The 17,904-nt window shown below is 39.2% G+C and overlaps 1 protein-coding gene across 1 annotated transcript in view; it reads right to left on the reverse strand.

Annotated features, from left to right (window-relative positions):
* Nucleotides 1-17,904, reverse strand: part of LOC140995453 (transmembrane protein 132C) — a 154,214-nt gene that overhangs the window by 129,343 nt on the left and 6,967 nt on the right. The window contains exon 2 of the mRNA XM_073465452.1: nucleotides 8,282-9,170. Coding sequence (XP_073321553.1) covers nucleotides 8,282-9,170 — 889 coding nt within the window. The remainder of the gene's footprint in view (nucleotides 1-8,281; nucleotides 9,171-17,904) is intronic.

Consider the following 17,904-nt stretch of genomic DNA (forward strand, 5'->3'; position numbering starts at 1 on the left):
CACAAAGAGGGTCTTTCACACTAAAACAAAAAAAGAATGTGGATTTTGTCCTCCATTTCTTTCAGTGTAGTTGTGCTACCGCTGAATCACATCACAGCGTAGATGCAGAGGAGAGATTACAGCAACACGTAACGTTTTTAACATAAGTATGGCGTGTGACCATTGTATTAAGATGTGCTTAAAAATCTCTCCTTGCTTTTCCTTTAATTGATAATGAAAACAATCATTAGATGCAGCTTTAATTCTCTCTAAAACTGCATGCAGTTAAATAAAATCTATTAATACTGTAAGGAAGGGCCAAGGAAGCTAAATATGCCTTATGGCAAAACTTTGAGTCACACTATGCTTCAAACTGCATAAGTTACTGTGGAATGAAGTTGTACCTCAAATGTCGGAAAAATCATTAAAGTTTTTTCGATGCTCTCTCTCCCCTGGTGATATTTCACACCATTGCTTCTTGCATATATTAGTCCCTATTGTCCAGGAGCACACATAATGAAGCGTAATGGAAGATCATTTGTTCACTGATGCACCGGCTTTTAAAGATGAGGCAAATTGATTCCACCACAGCCGCTCGTACAGTACTTTTTGTATTCAGCGTGAGCAGAGCACGGTGCTCAGACGTGTCAGCATACAAGCACAAACACTTCTGTAAACACACAAACACACGCACAAACACTACCATACAAACACAGACACACACGCATACGCGATGTGATTGCAGAGGGCTGACAGTTTTATTGAAATCTGTTTGCAAACAAATGTTTGGTAGAATGTTCTCCACGGGAGACAAACGATTAAACAACCTGCATGCAGACGACCAGCAGTGTTTATTGAGTTGGCAAACATGTCAGCTGAAACACACACAGGCATGTGCATGAAACACACCTGCATCTGCCACACAGACTTCCACATCCTTTTACCACACACAAACACACACATACAAAACGTAGATGAAAGTATAACAGCAATAACAGTTATTATCCCTGCACTGATGCCAACACTGAATTTTGTGTCATTGCAACCAATTTTATTCCAATCTTTGCCATTTCAGTTCCTTTTAGGGGCAAAGGCAAATGACACCCGGCAGAGCAAGATCAAAACAGAGTTTCTTTAGACACTTGGAAGTTGAAGCACTTCATGGCTGTTTACGCAAAAGTAATTTGTTGATTGCACAAAAGCAATAATGTGAGGGATTTGATGCACTTAGAGTAAATCACTGATAATATAACTTGATCAGTAAATTCCATATTTCTATATTGATGCTACTGTGTGCCTCAAAGGTTTTCAGTGTTTTTCTCACAGGACTGTACAAAAATGAACAGGGGGAGGAGGCTTCTGTTAATTAATAATTCTGCGTTAATTTAAAACTGGAGGAAGGAGATCGGAGTCAGCTCAAAGTTCAAACAAGGATTTAATCTTGTACAAGAGGAGCATTCACAGGTATATTTTCCTTTGGCTGAAGAGAGGATGGTCAAAAATAATTCTTACTTCCTTTCCAACCCCAGTTTAATTTTTGATTCCTGCCTTCCTTGTGAGAGTTGTCAGTATTGAGAAACTGGAACTGGAGAAGAATTTGTTTTTCACACTCATCTTTAAACTGCATCGTAACAGAAAGCAGAACTACAGAGAAGAGTCACATAAATTTAAACTAAACTATGAGTCAAGTTCAGCATCTTACGTCATGAACTTTGAATCAGAGAAGCTAAATGTTACAGGCTGATCTTAAACACAACGACATCTGATCTATGTACCGATCAAGTGTTCCTGCCAAAGAGTGCCCATCTGTGCCCAGTTCCTTCATTAAGTGGAAATAAAAAAAAGATTTATTCATTAGTAGCTCTGTATTCATAGTGGCAATCGTAATTAATCTAATAGCACAGATATTTGGGGGAGACAAGTTGCAGCTTTTGTCAGAGTCAAGGGGAATCATTTAGAGATATAATATGTAACATTTCTGCATCAAAATGTCCCAAAACGACAGACATTTGTGGTGTATTTTGTTCATAAATTATCCCAAACCTTTCAAACAATGTTCAAACCCAGAAAAATATTTCATTTTACCCAAGGTAATGGTGCTTTTTATTTGGTGGCCTGCCGCTATAACTACACCGATAAAACATTAGATGATTGATGATTAGTCAGGGAAAATTAGTTACATTGGACAGATTTTCATTTTCCATGGTGGTTGTCTAACAATGGAGAAATCAACTCCCATGATCCCACGCTTTTTTAGTTTTTATTGTCTTGATTAAAGATGTTAAAATGGATTTCCACTTTTACATATCAAATTATGTTTACAGGTCTATTGCATGCGTAAAAAAAAAAGTGTTTCTCTTTTTCAGAGAGAGGGTTGGTTGGGGCTAAAAACTTAAAATTTGAAAATGAAAAAAAAATGGAATTGAATCTCAGTAAGCAATACACACCCCGAAACTCCAATCGAACAGTCGACAGTCAAAATTCATCATGGGTAATGTAGGCGCCAGGTTTTACAAGTGTGGAATAAAAATGACAATATTTCTGGTTCTGCTGCATCGATTCTGCCTTTTTGTTTTTATTTATTTATTTATTTGTTACAGTTTTTCTCAGATGGTTGGACACGATTCCTGGAACAACTCAACATTTTCTTGAATCTCCACACTTAATCTTATACAAACCCACACTAAATGGAACAAACCTATTCATTACACACTGGAAGAATTGCAATGAGTCTGACAATGTCAAAGAAGTGCATTGCCTAATTGGGGGAGGCTTTCACGGTGTAACACCAGGTAGGGCTTAGCAATTACAGAAAGTGAAACATGAAGATCAGCCCCCCTTCTCTACCCCATAACTTTCACGCAGGCCTCCAACCTCTAAAAGTGTTGTGTGGGTGTGTGCTACTTTGTCACTACAACAGGAAACTTTTTTGTCCTGGAAGTAATCTATACATAAGAAATACAGTACTGTGTGTTAGGGAGAATATCTGCTCTCACGAAATGTTCGACCGATGTATTGTTTAACTGGTGGCTGAGCATGAGCAGTGAGGACAATGCACGTGAAATGACCCTCACTGTGCAGTGACTCATGCTGTAAGAAAGCACTGCACCAAAACAGAAAAAAGAACAATTTCCTTTTGTGCTCCGGGTTTTTTCTTTATCCCACTGGAGACAGCAGGAGGAAAATCATTTTGAATGTTTCCTTCATTGCATTTGATTTGCATATAAACTATGGAATACAGAGGGATAATAATTAATTAACATATAACAATCTAAATTGTTCGCACAGTGATACCACAAAGCATATTATGATAATGAGTCCAGCGTTCACATTACATACATATTAAATGAAGGGCCTTAAAGTCCTAAGTGCCTTTTCAGTGTATTTTCCCTCATTCGACTCCCCTCCAATAGAGCAGAATCTGCTGGTGTGCAGAAATGTCTCTATTCTTTGAAAGCATTACTCCCGTTCACTATAAAACCTCCTCACAGTAGACTGTGATGTGATACTGTTTCGCATCCGGCACAACAAAGCAGAGAAATATCAAAGACAGAGTACAGCAAAGGAACAGACTGCAATCAAAGAGTTAATCTTGCCTAATCAAGCTTTGTTCACAATGATTAATACTTTGATAATGTCCTCTGACATTTTGAAACAATCAAAAGATGCTATATATTCACAGTATATTCAGTAAATCGTCACTTGTCAAAAATATCATGAAATATCCTGATTTAATTAACTTTTTGACGGCATAATTACATGGCATTAATGCATTACACAGCATATCTAATTAAAGTTATGAGTATATGACTGTCAATGCACAGTATGGGGTTTTGCCTAGACAAATGTTTAGCTGAGGTCAAACCTGTCTCCCAATAATCACATTAATAATACTACCAGTTTCTTTAGGGTCATTTCCATGTTCCCAGGGTCATATGTTCCCCAGCTTTGTTTATGGTGACCCTAACACAATAGGAGGGTTATTGTGTGTTATATTACAGAAAATTGAACTGGAAAACATAGGACCCTGAGAACACATGATCCTGGAACAAAGAATCTTTGGAACATAGGATCCTTGAAACATAGGATCATTGGGACATAGAGAACATAGGATCTTTGGAACTTAGGACCCTGACAACATAGGACCCTAGCGACATAGGTTGCTTGGACCATAGGACACTGGGAACACAGTGCCCTTGGAACGTAGGACCCTTGGAAGATAGGATCCTTGAAAAATAAGACCCTGAGAACACAGGATCCTTGTAACATAGGACCCTGGGGAAATACGATCCTGGGAACATATGAAAACATGAAGACATAATTCAGGAGGATGTTTAAAACGTTTTCTTTTTTCTACAACAGCCTCTTTTGACGCTACATAGAGAAGATTTTTAATTAAAAAGTTAAAAAAATTAAAAAAGCTCATGCTTCTACAAATTGACCCTCATATTTTCACAAACATGTTCATTATCATTGATTAGGCTTCCAAGGACATGTGGTTTTTCATTTAGTCGTTAATTATAACTCAAGGTAACAGGACAATGTGCTTTCAGAAATTCAGCACATTCAAAAGAGACATAGCTGAAATCCTCAAATTAAGACAAAATCCTGATTCACATTTCTGTTCCAAAGCACCTGATATTATCAGGTGCCCTCTAAATTTCACCTTGGTATTCGTGGCATGCAGACAATGGTGATAAAGCCTTAAAAATGTAATAGTAAACATTATGAAACATGTACACAATCAGTGATGTGCAGTCAGAGGAGGCAGTGCCTCATCAAAGCTAAAAAAACAAATGTTGAGATTATATAAAAGTTGTATCTATTGATCATTTGACAATTTGATTATTTGTATGTACTTTCTTTAACATATATCACTATCTGAATAGTTGTGTTAATACTAAAGTATGCTCCTAAAAAACTACTTTTTTCTGAATTCTGGGGGAGATGTTATCTGTGTTTCCATTTGCCCAAAGGCAGGCATTTTTGTAGATTTGTGCATGTGTCAGTTACACTGTGTTGAATGTTCAACAGTGAGGCACAGGCGAAGCCTGCCTCAGCAAGACAGTCTATGTGGCCGATCACACCGAGACAAGTCGGTAGAAAAGAGCTGCCACCAAACCATTGTTTTCCTATAAGGCATGGCATGCTCTACGTGCACTTTTGTGCAGTGTTTTGTGTTTTTCTACCAGTTTCAGCTATTCCAAAGCATGGACAGCTGGTTGACGGCTAACAGCAACAAAAACTGTTTTTGACACAGAAAAATGTGAATGATGAGTGTTGGATTTATCATTCTGGATTTATTTTACGAAAAGGACACCAAAGTTTAAAGTTGTATTGATTACACAACAGTGATCTTCTGGGCAAGTCTTTTACATTTAATGTTAGTAGCGTTCAGATTTTTCCCATCAGTCCTGTTCAGCGCTTGGTGGTGAGATATACTTGCACAAACTGCTCAGCAGGAAAATGTTGCAGGAATTTGTTGATTTATATCTTGTATAATGTAGAGTATAGTTTGTCTATCCATGTGTAAGATGAACTTGCGCTGATGCGTTGTGTGTCGTATTGTGTGGTGAAATCTGGCTTGTATAGGAAGCGACTATGTGGCATATGTCTACAATAGCATTTTTTTCTACCATCACTCGGGCAGTTTTCTCTGTCACTATACACCTAAATCATTTTTTCTCCATGGAAGATCAATTGGAGAGGAGACAGGATGTCAGAATGAATAATGATAATGACTAAAATTACCAACTATTAAACGCTCCACACCAAAATCCTTCTGAATTAGAGCAAAGTAAACTCCAGTGAAATAAGTCAAACTTTTCCGTTTCTGAGTGACACAGCCCATTAACACAGGGGAGGTCAAATCACATTAGAGTCCATCAAATTAAAAGTAGCATGTCAAGATAGGAATATCCCAGTAACGTACACCATGCTGGGCATCCACAAAGCAATAAAATGGCTGGATGATTGGCTATTAAAATTTTGTGAAATTATGCATGAGCCTTTCAGCATAATGGATCGCACGCAGGTGAAAACTGAGTTTGGAGAAGAGGAAAGAAAAAATGAAAGTGAGGATTTTATACAGATGTGTTGTTTGTCACTGCTCATACTGAATAGTGAATAGAACCAAGAAGTGGAATATGAAGGACTCTGCCTTGTTTTGTGTTATTAAATGTGCAAAACCAGAAATCTAATAAACATTTAAATCTAAAGCAGAGGGTCTGTTTGACAGATTTCACAGTATCGTGAGCTCATCCGGCATACAGGGCTACACAGCCAACAATGGCCGACACAGAAGTGTGTCGTACACAGACGATAATGATGTTGTGAATATAGAGATCAAAGTCTTCTCGCTCTGGTGATTAAGCGTCCTAACAAATGCATGTATGAGGACAGCCTTATCACCTAGGACCACACAGAGGCCTTTCCATATCAGTCGCTCTCAGATGGCCAACCTGCGCCTGCCACGCACAACGCTGCCAAATAAAAACACCGCAGGCATTGCCTCTGTGGCCAGCCGGGCCTGTTCATTTGACTGATGAAAGAAATCTTTCAGAGTTTCTCAATTTAGAAAAATAAAAAGTTGCCTTATCACTTCAGGACAACTATTCGGTAATTAAATGAAACACAAGAAGGACGTAAGTCTTGAGAATTTGTTTGGCTTGTTAAGACTTAACAGCTATTGTGAACTTGTTTACCTTGGCTCTAATTCTGAGCCTAAAGCACCCACTGTGCATCTTTGTAGCTGGGTAAATGATCTTCATTAGTAAACAAAAATAACAGTGGAACAGCATTTATATAAAAATATATACTTTTCTTTTTAAAATTGCTTCTGCCGTTACCTTGCCTCGGCGGAATAAACCCTCTTATTCAGAACACAGCTTGTTTTTCTTTTTAATAGGTTGACAAATTATCGTGACCCCTCGTTGCAGCATCTCCGAAGGTTTATAAATGTTCTAAACCAGCGTGATTAAGATGGGCTTCGGTCATTACACTAATGGACATGCATTTTAATTAATGACATCCTCATTTGAATTGCATGTTAGTTATCTAAATCATTTTGTCTCATGTGTTCGCTGTAATTAGTAGCTTGCAGCAGCTTCACAGGATCAAGCCATTTCAGTGTGGAGGAAATGTTTGGACTGATTATGATGGTTACAGTTTTTCTTCTTTGTATCCACACAAAAACATGAACTATCCACACCATTCTGAAAACTTGAAGCTCATGTATCAAAAATAAAACTCCTGACTGCCATACTCTAAGCACAAATCCCATAATTTAGCAAACATACCCGATAAAAATCAAAATTACAAATACATTGATAAATAGATGTTTTTTATGGATGGTTCTTCATCCCTGGATGGGTCCTATGTGAGTGTGTTTGTGCAGACTTGCTGTCATTTGTTATACGAAAGGCCTGACAAAGGTCACTTCACTTTAAAAGAGTTATTAAATAAATTCCCCATGAGTGTCAACAATTTCAAGGAGCTGATTTGAATGACTTTGACTCATTTCTTATCCTCCTCCACACCTGACTGAACGCAATACAAATCACTTTTCTGAAATGTTGACACATGCCTGCACAAATGTAGATATGTGCGAAAGTAAAGTTAAGAGGCCAACTCTCCTCTAACCTTCTCTGATCTTGTGTTTGGAATTCCAATACAGTCAATGACACAATAGAGGCGTCGTTAACAGCCTGTGTTTGTGTATCTGTTGTCAGGAGACATCTGGATCAATATTGATTTGATCTATGGGTGTAACGAACAAACTTTACTACACTTAACTGCTAGCAAATCTACACAATTATTAATGAAAAAAGAAAAGAAAGGTGTAGCCACTTCTTCTGTAACTGATTGGACTGAATGGGCATATGATATCGTCTCATATCGATCGTAGGCCCCTGAATTGAATCAAAATTGTATCGTGGCACATTTATGTAATATTGGCAAATATCGTATCGTCATCTTACCCCTCGGTAATGGTGATGAAACTGGTGATTAACACCCCTATTTTGATCTACAGTCTGTTTACCTTGGTTGACAGGTGTTGTTTATGAACTGCGATCAAACTATTATTTTATTTGTGCTCGGTTATTTGACTTAAAATATGTCATTGCATGCGTTTGGATATAGAACATCATGGAGAGCAGAAGGGGATATTCCATATAGGAATAGGAAGGATAAAAGGACCAAAGAAAATGCAGAGAAGTCTGGCTGCAGAACTCCAGTCTGAGTCTGACAGAGAGTGTGCAGCCAGACACTTCATACAAGAACAAAAGGAAAGCATTCCTACCTGAGAGTAAACATCTCCACGGGAGAGTAGGCTGACACAGTGATGAAAGCAGAGATGGTTTCCCTCTGACTCATGGGTACGGCAGGAACCATGACCATAAAGTTATTATCCAGCCTGTGTTCAGCGAGGGGTGGAGGAGTGGGGTTCTGGTACAGCCTCACGCCACCGATCCTCCTCAGCGGTGTGGAGGTGTATGAACCGAAAAGCCCTTCCTGGCTTGAGCGGATGAAGCTGTCCTTCCTGGCCTCGTCTGAGTGGCACTCCCCTGCTTGTGTGGACTGCAGCATGTAGTAGAGCTCCACCGGCGTGCCCTCGGACACTTCCAGGTTCCTCTGGCGCCCTGGCACTACACTGGGTGGGCTGAACCAGCTGCCCAAGGGCTCCAGCTCGGCCACACACAGCCCCAGCTCCCCCTTCAGCTGACAAGAGCCACGCACCTCCTGGGTCTCGTGGAAAGCAAACATGTGCACGCAGGGCAGCTTGTCAATGGCACTGTAGTCATCCCAGTCTCGACCTGCCACATAAAACAGCACCTGGACTCTGGGCTTGGCCAGGTGAATCCTGGTGTTCATGATAAAGGTCTGAACCTTCCAGTTGAAGGTAAAAACGGAGGAGGCAGGAAACGTCCCTGGACTCTGCAAGAGCTCTAAAGGGACAGGCTGCTCCAAAGAGAGAGGTCCATAGCTAGCATTCACCGAGGGCAAACTTCTGGCCTGGTAGATGAAGAAGGGCTCAGTCCGAGACATCAGGCTAGAGTTCCTCATGAAGTCCTGGTTGGCCTCCTTGAGGAAGAACGCCAGTTCAGCATTGAGCACCTGGTAGTTGACAGGCAGGTATGTGGAGATGGAGGAATATCTCTGCAGTCCCTCCAAGACTCGACAGTCGGCTACTGAAAGACAGAAGAGAAAAGCTGAGTCAGCACCAGCCAAAAAAACTCTAATACATACAGAAAACAAGAAGCGAGTGACAGCCGTTTGAAGCTGTTGAAAAACAACACGTTGTCTTCTTTTACCTCCAGTGGGTTAATCAGTCCCGCTGATAGCATTGTGTTCCTTTTCATAATAGGATGTTACATATGTTTTTCTGACATTTACAATCTCTGACTCACTCAGAGCATTAGGTGTTCTTGGAAAACGACATTAGCAGGTGAAAATGGTGTTTGTACTCTGTAATTGTGTTGTATCAGAACAAAGACAAGACCCAGATGTCTGGAACGATTACTGTGACTGAATTTGTACAATGTCTAGTGCTAGTGATGAAACAATTAAAAAATCAATCAACAATAATTTTACAGTTAATTAAGTGTTTTGACTGGTTCCAGCCTCTCATTTGCTGCTATTTCACTGCAATGTATGTCATATTTTTGGATTTTTAACTGAAGTGTAAAAGTGTAATGCCATCAGTCTGGGTATTGAAACCATGCAGGGATTAACATGTTACACACCCTACATCGACAGTACAATTAGCTAAAAATGGGTACAGCTCTGGTTTGCTTTTAGCAAGCACTTTACCTGAGGCTAAACCGAGAGTACATCATCTTGTGTTAAGTGTTTTGCGCACTGAAACTCTGAACACTGAGCCCAGGCAATTGTGAAATATTGAAATATTGTACTTTAGTGGTGCAATTTTCATGAAAAATGTGCAGTTCATCAGATCACCAAAACCCATTAAGATGCAATAAAAGTCAGACCTTTGCTTGCAGAGTTACCATTGAATGTCTGGTTCTTTTATATTCTGTTTTACTTCTCAGATCAATGACTTATTTAGACAAAGATCTTGTGTGTATGCTTGTGTTTATACAACACTTAGCAATTAATAACATTTGCTTCTTTTGATTAATTAAAACAAGCTTTTGGAGAAAAATATTTTAATATTTTTAAAAATAGGTTATGTAAGTAAGTGTTGTTTTGCACCCGATATCATTTTGTTTTCAGTATTCACACTCAGCTATCAAATCAGCCCCGGGGCCTCATTTCTTAAGGTCATTTCCAATGGTGTAACATACACACCCATGATCTATAAATCTCAAATCAACTTAAACCGACAACAACTAGGTTGTGATTTCCCCTTCTATACTGCCAGCACCAATGAGGGGTCAGGAACAACCGAGGAAAGAAAGAGAAAATCTAACTTTGTGGAAGACTGGATCACTGCGACTACAGAGGAGACTGAAGCCAGACAGCACGTATTATTCAGTGGACTAAATAGTGGGTAGACAAAGTCAAACATGCAGTGTTTTGCTGCTGCACATTGTTCATTAAGCTCCTCCACAGGCGGTCACATTTGCGTCCCAAAATGCAACCAGCAGGAAAATCATTAACATCAATTCAAGACTTTTCTTAGATATAACATCATGTCAATGTCAAAGGAGACTTTTATAATTAACTTCTTAGAAGTGGTTTTCTGTGTGCTCTGCCTTATGTTCTCCTCTCCTGTGTCACCACCTGTGTTTCTCAGTTACTGTACATGCTCTGTAAAGGTTCTAACACATGAAAGAGATGATATCAATCATGATGTACTGAAAAAACTGGTGGGGCTACTTATCAAATCATTTTGAAAATCATAATTACAATTAAGCCCGCCATGCCGCACCACGCAGTTATACCCTCCAACGCTACAGAATCAGTTCACAGTACAGACTCGTTTGTTAACACCTGCAGTCCCACTGGTTGAGGAGCAGCGCTGCCCACACGAAGAAAAGGTTTTAATCACAATAAGAGTAGGCTTTGACCTTCTTCTCAAGAGCAATCTGCTGTGTGATTACACTCCCTCGGCAGTCTCCCATCTTCATGCTGGCTGCCAGAGGATTTCTTTCCTTTGATCAGCCCTGTAAATCGATGTCCCGACAGTTTACAAATCAGACAGGGATATGTGATTCATGCTGCTCCTCTTGACCTCAGTGCTGCTGTCCCACTGTGGGTTACAAGGGTGCAGAGGGGCCGCTCTCCACAACACAGGAGCAGCACCAGTCCTACTTAAAGGCATCGGTTAGCTGCTTTTGAGTAAACACTCGGCTCCACAGACGAACACAGCCCTCTGAGCAGAAGAGCACCACAGAGCAATTTGTATTTTTCCTGAACAAGCAGCAGCTTTGTGCTGTTTGTTGCCATTGTTCTATACGTGGAAGTGCACGGCTGACAAATGGAGAGCTTGATAGTATAGTCAGGAACAAACCCATCCTCTAGTCCCTGGGTAGTCATGTCACTCTCACTCACATCTGAGCAATTTGTTTTGAATCTGTGGCTGATTATTTCCTTTCTTTTGCTTTTGTATCGTCTTTTAAATTCAATTCTTAAACGTTCTGAATATCTTATTTTCATTCTCTATGCCCCTGTAAAGCACTTTGAATAGCCTTGTGTCTGTATGCTATATAAATAAACTAGCCTTGCCCGTCTAAAGAAAAGTGAAGGCAAAGTGCTCTCTCACAGGGGTAAGCACTTTACTGTGTTGTGTGATTTATTCTCTTCATAGCTTACATAAATGATTAGAATGTGCTCACACTGCTTATACACAAAAGATGAAAAATGTATAGGTGACTGCTCAATCCTTGAAAATTGCATGTTAAGTTACTGATTTTTCGAATGGATCCACCATTGGTGTATAAAGTGACTTCCAGTGTTTAGAAATAAAACGAAATTACACTTTAAGCACTATTCCCACTGGGCTAGTACTACCAGGGGACCTCATGTGATTTAGAAATTACCACCCCACGTTTGTGTTTCGTGTGGTGCTTTTTTGTTCAAATTGAATGTTAAGCATCGGTAATTACCAAGCAACATATTTGAAATTTATTGAAAATTATCCCAACATGGTGTATCTGCTATTTTCCAATGAGGAGTTAATAAAGAGCTGGTACCATCTTTGGTTAAAAAAATGTACTTGAAACTAGTTGGAAATTAAGCTGCAACATGGGTGTCATTAATACTGGGGACGCTGGGGACATGTCCCCAGCAATTTTTGAAAAGACCAATTTTGCCCCATCACTTTTTAAAAGCATTATTAGTTAAAAATGTATATAAAAATAGCTTGCACAAAAATATATTAACTAACAAACGAGATTAAATGAATTTTGATGCACCATTATGCAATTTTTTCTGTTGTATATACCTACTGGAACCTCATACAATCCCCTCACTTCAAGGCTCAAAATGGCATATGTTGAAGACCAATTAAAAATGTTCTTTTTTCATCTGAGCTCTTGTGTTCACTTTTCAGCACAAAGTGACGGCCGTGAGCTGCAACAACTCACTTCAATTTAGTGGCCTGCTGAGGGCAATTAGATGGAAACTAGTTGGAAATTAAAATGGCATGATCAGCAGAAGAAAAGAGAAAACCAGTAGAAAAGTTTTAAAAGTATAAATGCACATTTGCAGCTCATTTAAATCAAGATGCTTTGTGGCTGTTCCTGAATATGACAACCCTTTGTAGCTCCTCATCCCCTCTGTCTTCTCTGACATTTAACATCAATATAGCCGATCTCACGACACAGCTGTTGACTGCTTTTGAACAAATTATGAGCCATGATCAAATTTCATACTTGTTCAGTTGTCTGGCAGCAGAAAACGGATGATTAAAAAGAAATGCAACCCCAAATCACCGACATGCTGACTCGCACAGGATCACATGACCTCTGAATTTGGCAAAATATGGTAGATAATATGCAGCGGAACTTTTATTTCAAAAATGATGTACATGGCTAAGTTGATCACCAAACATTAACTACAAATAACTAGAGGTCCCCAGGTATTACTCACCCCATTAGAATAGGGCTTAAGTCCAAAAAATCTTTTATCTACGTGGACCAAAAGGTCCACAATTCAAAACGTGATCCAAACCTTACAAATAATGAAAATGCAAAAGGTTGGATGGTTTTGTGAAATCTGTGCATGACTAATGGGATCAGCAAACTATAAAAAGCAAGAACCAAAGAAAATAACTGAGTCATTTTAGTAATAATACAGCTGAATAATAACATAGAAGAAAGACCTTTAAAAGACAGGGATTTGCCAAACTACCACGTGAGCGAGCCTATAAAAGGACTTATTTTAATTCTATTTAAAGCAAAGTGATGGGGCACATCTTCTGCACAAACAAAATTGAATAGCACAGTCTTCTCTTAATATAATGATGGCTATTCTAGTGGAAAGAAGGAAATGAAACAGAAAATGGGAAATCTATTACAAATTAGGGTCTAGGTATGTTTGTACCAAGCTGTTAAACTGTGACAAGCAGAACATACAGTCCATATAATAATTACTTGGACACTCTGATAAACAAGTTTTAAACTGATGGCGGTTTGGTTTAGATGCTGTTTGCGTTTAATCTTTAAAATGTCTTTAATCCATGCTTTGTTTTTAATTAAGATTAGACAGCTTTAATCCTATACCCAGGCAGACTTTTCAGTGGATTTCAGTGTGTGCATGCCCCTGAATAGTGGAGAACGGGTTCACCTAGCATCAGCATAAGAATGCAAACATTGTTCAGGACCGGCACCTGAAAACTGACACTGAATTTATAAACTGAAAAATAATCCTATCTCACAAAAAATAAAGCCTGGAAATCTCCAAACCCCGATCCAACATAATAAGAATCAGCAAGAATGTGTTATGGATTTGAATTAATAAATCATACAAAGCTATTTCAAGATGAATCACTCCCTCTTTTGTTCTGGGGAGGGGAAACTTTAAAACACAGTACAAACCTACATTTCAAACTCCAGTAGTTCTTTGTTTTTCTGTGCAGCAGGGATGTAGCTCAGATACATGGACGGAGCGCCTGAGAGGATATTGCTCAAGGCACTCCTGTTTAATAAAATCACTCTTTTGAAACCCAATTTCATGTCTTTGCAAGAGACCAGACATGATGCAACTAGATGTGGGAGTGACTGTCACAACTTTTCAGGTAGATCCAGTGACAAGTACAAGCGTCCTATATTACAGAACCCGACTTCAAACTTTATTTAATTTGGTCAGTTTTTACTTGACACACTGGATAGCCTACAGGTTTATGGACTGCATATCAAAAGGCAGGGTGCTGCAGGAATGAGTCCCATACCCAGACATAAATTAGCATTTTTGCACTTCTTATTCCCTCGTCTCAATTTCAATGTTCTGTGTAGTTTTTTGGGGGGGGGGGTTTTTTGATAGTTTTGGTGAGATGCCTACAAAAGAAGTCTTTGACTGACACAAGAATAAGAGATGAATTTTACCTCTGCATTTGCTAACAAGTGGCTAAATGAGACTACAGAGGTTTTCACGGACATTCGTCGTCATCATGTCGAACACACTCATTTACTCACTACTCCACCTTTACTGGCAATCTTTTTTAATTTAAACTATGTAACTTGTAGATTTATCCATTTAAAAAGCATGCTTATAATGTAGAGGAAAGCTTAGTGGTGGCAACGTTTGAGTCATGCGACCGCAGTGTAGTTTATAGCCTAATGTTAGCTTTTTTTCTTCTGGTGATTGAAACGCTTAAAAAAAAAATCATAAAACCGTTGTTCATTGGCAAATCATCTTTCTGAATAAAATGTGTAAAATCCCATTGGCTTTTTGTCGAGGGAACCAGGGCAATGCTAACTTCCAGGTTAGCCTACCAAAATACTTAATCCCTGCCACACTCAATTTGTAGGATACTGTCACGGAATCATCTATGTTCATGAAATAGTTGGATATGTTTGGGAAATTTGCTCTTTGCCAATAGTTTGACGAGAGGATTATTGATACGACCCACGTCTTTACAGTAAATACAAAGCTACAACCAGCAGCCAGCTAGCTTAGCATAGCATAGAGACATAGACACAAGGGGAACCAGCTAACCTGGTTTTGTCCAAAGGTAACCACCTGGGACTACCAACATGTAAGCCCACTGATTAACATGTATCTCATTTGTTTGATTTGATCATTTGATCAATCGATCAAAGTTTAAAAACATCATCTTGTCTGTTGTAGAGATTTAGATGAACTGGTAGGCACAATTTTTATTTACATTTGGACAGAGCTAGGCTAGCTGTTTCCCCCTGCTTCTAGGCTTAATGTCAGCTAATTCAAGCTAACTTCGTCCTGGCTCTAGCTGCGTGTTACTAAGTAATGTGTCGAGGTGATCAGATTCAATAATAACATTACTAATGTGATTACTTTTCTTCAGTAACAGAAGGTGAAAGGGATAACAATACAGTTATTACAATACAGTTGGCCTACTTATGCCAGTCACGTTAACATTACTTTGACAATTTGGGGTTTTGCTTGTCTAACCAGAAGTTTAATAGAGCTTTGTTATAGATTTGTCCAGTAAATGTTAGCTTAGCATATAAACTGGAGGTAGGGGGTAGTGGCTAACCTCTTCTAAAAAGAATTCAGCAATCTCCTGGTTTTGTTAGACAGTACGGATTGGATGCTTCAGTCTCTGGGTCTAAGCTTGATGGTCAGTAAATACCTTGAAAAATGTGAGCTGGCTGCTTGTTAAACCATGCCTATGGTCTATACAGAGTATGTAACAGAGCTGTGCTGAGTAACAAAAGTCGAGTAAAAAAAGTAAAGTGACGAGCCCAACATTGGTAAAGAACTCAGCACTAGCTTAATCAGATCTATAAACAACTCTCAAGGCAACCTTCGTTAATTCCAAATTACTCTCAGTTTATGAGCGGTGTGATAGTAGCAACAATTACCCGGTCAATCGTCATAATTGTAAGTTGTTTTTCAGTATTTATAAGATCACCACATTTGCTGTTCATACTTCTTCAATAAAAGTGGCTGGGGTTGGTAGGGGGTTACACATAACTTTCATCTGGCAGAGAAATGCAAAGGCAAAAGGAAAATAATGATAATTCAACTGAGAAAAATGTCTATTTCAGCAAACACTTTATGATCCACATCATGTATAATTAAATTTCCCTATTGTGTGGCATTAAATTGTAAAAGCATAGCCAGCATTATGCTGAGCCAGATAAATTCAAATGTTTGAATCTCTTTCATCATCATTCATCAATAAAAAGTGATTTTTTTCTTCTCCCTCTCTACATGGAAACACAGTTGAGGCTGTGTTTTCCTCATGGAACAGCTGTCAGGACCGCTCGTTGGTGAGACCTCAGTGATTGTTGCATCCAACAAACCCAGACGATGGTCGCTTCATTAAATGTGGTGAATGTGCTCTGTGAAAGCACTGTATGTCTGCAGAACTATTGAATGGGTCATGAAATTTTGTAGAGACATTAACTGTTCCCACATGATGTATCCTCTCCACTTAGGTGAATCCCTGACCTTTGTTCTTGCTCCACCATGATATCGACAAGGTTTTGAGGGAAATGTCTCAACAATTATTGGACAGATTGTCATGATGTTTGATAAAGTCATTCATGCCCCCTTCAGGAAGAACTCTCTTGACAGTTCATCTAACACCATTATCAGATTATCAGGTGAAATTTGATTTGTCTGTACTGCTTACAAGCAAATAGTGCATGGGATTGGGAAAAAAAGAGAATCAGAGGTATCTGCGCACAAGAAAAAGTCCCATTACACGAGTACAAGAGTAGCCTAATCGGACTCACCGGATGTAGACTGTTGGTATATAACCTGACATTGGACTACTATTTCAATTGGCATTCTCCTCCCTTCTCTACCATGGATCTAATATGTGTCTAAAACATTCATCTCTGAAAGCTGTTAAGTGGCTCATGAGGCCAAAAAAGTTGAACTTCCTGGGTGTAAAATAATGCAGATCTCCCACAGAGATTTCCTGTTTGGCTGCCCATAGAGCCTTTCACTGGTCGAGCGGCTAACTTGCCATTTAGTCCTTTGCTAACTTGAATGGGAATCAAACAATTTAATGGTACAATTCTTCTAGACCTGCAAAAATGTTATCAGACAAAATGGCTCCAATTCTGATCATGAAATGAGTCATTTCACAGGGGTTGTGCCACTAAAAAAATGTATGCAGTGTTTTACAGCCACTTCTCTTACAATGTAAGCTTATGGGAAAAAAGTGTATTTGGCCAGTGTGCGTCACGTGACGTTGTAGTTACATGGTTTGGCCACTATGTCAAACTAGCATCAAAGTCCGGTGCTGTTCCAACAACAATCTCTAGCTAGCTACCGACATGGGATTAGAGTAATTTGCCATTCCTCAGATGCGCTTTATGCTAATTAACAAATTTTAGCATGCTAACACCGTAAACTAAAATGCTGAACATGGTAAATATACGTGCCAAACATCACACTGTTTGACGCTGTCATTGCGAACATGTGAGCATGCTGACGTTGGGTGCCTTCAACTGCCTCAGGGGCCACTATAAGGCTGTAGACCTAATCTTGTTCATATACAGTTTGCACCTGATATAGATTTCACCTGGACGTAGGATAGCTACAGTAGCCTAAAACAAGATGTATGTATTTATATTATGAAGTCACTCGAAGACACATCGCAGACAGCCTTGGTTTCCTGCCTTAACACAGCTCAGTGGAAGACTATCTGAAGTTCTCATAGATGTCCAATCTCTTTCGTCATTGGTCTGTATTTTTAGTGTAATCTAGTTACTAAGGCACTATATGAGTTTGCAGCAAGTGCTGTAAGAGCCTTAAAAAAGTTTGAGTTCCAATTAGTTTGGTTGTCACTTAAAAATATCT

Source organism: Pagrus major, chromosome 5 (assembly GCF_040436345.1).
Source record: "Pagrus major chromosome 5, Pma_NU_1.0".
Taxonomy (NCBI): Eukaryota; Metazoa; Chordata; class Actinopteri; order Spariformes; family Sparidae; genus Pagrus; species Pagrus major.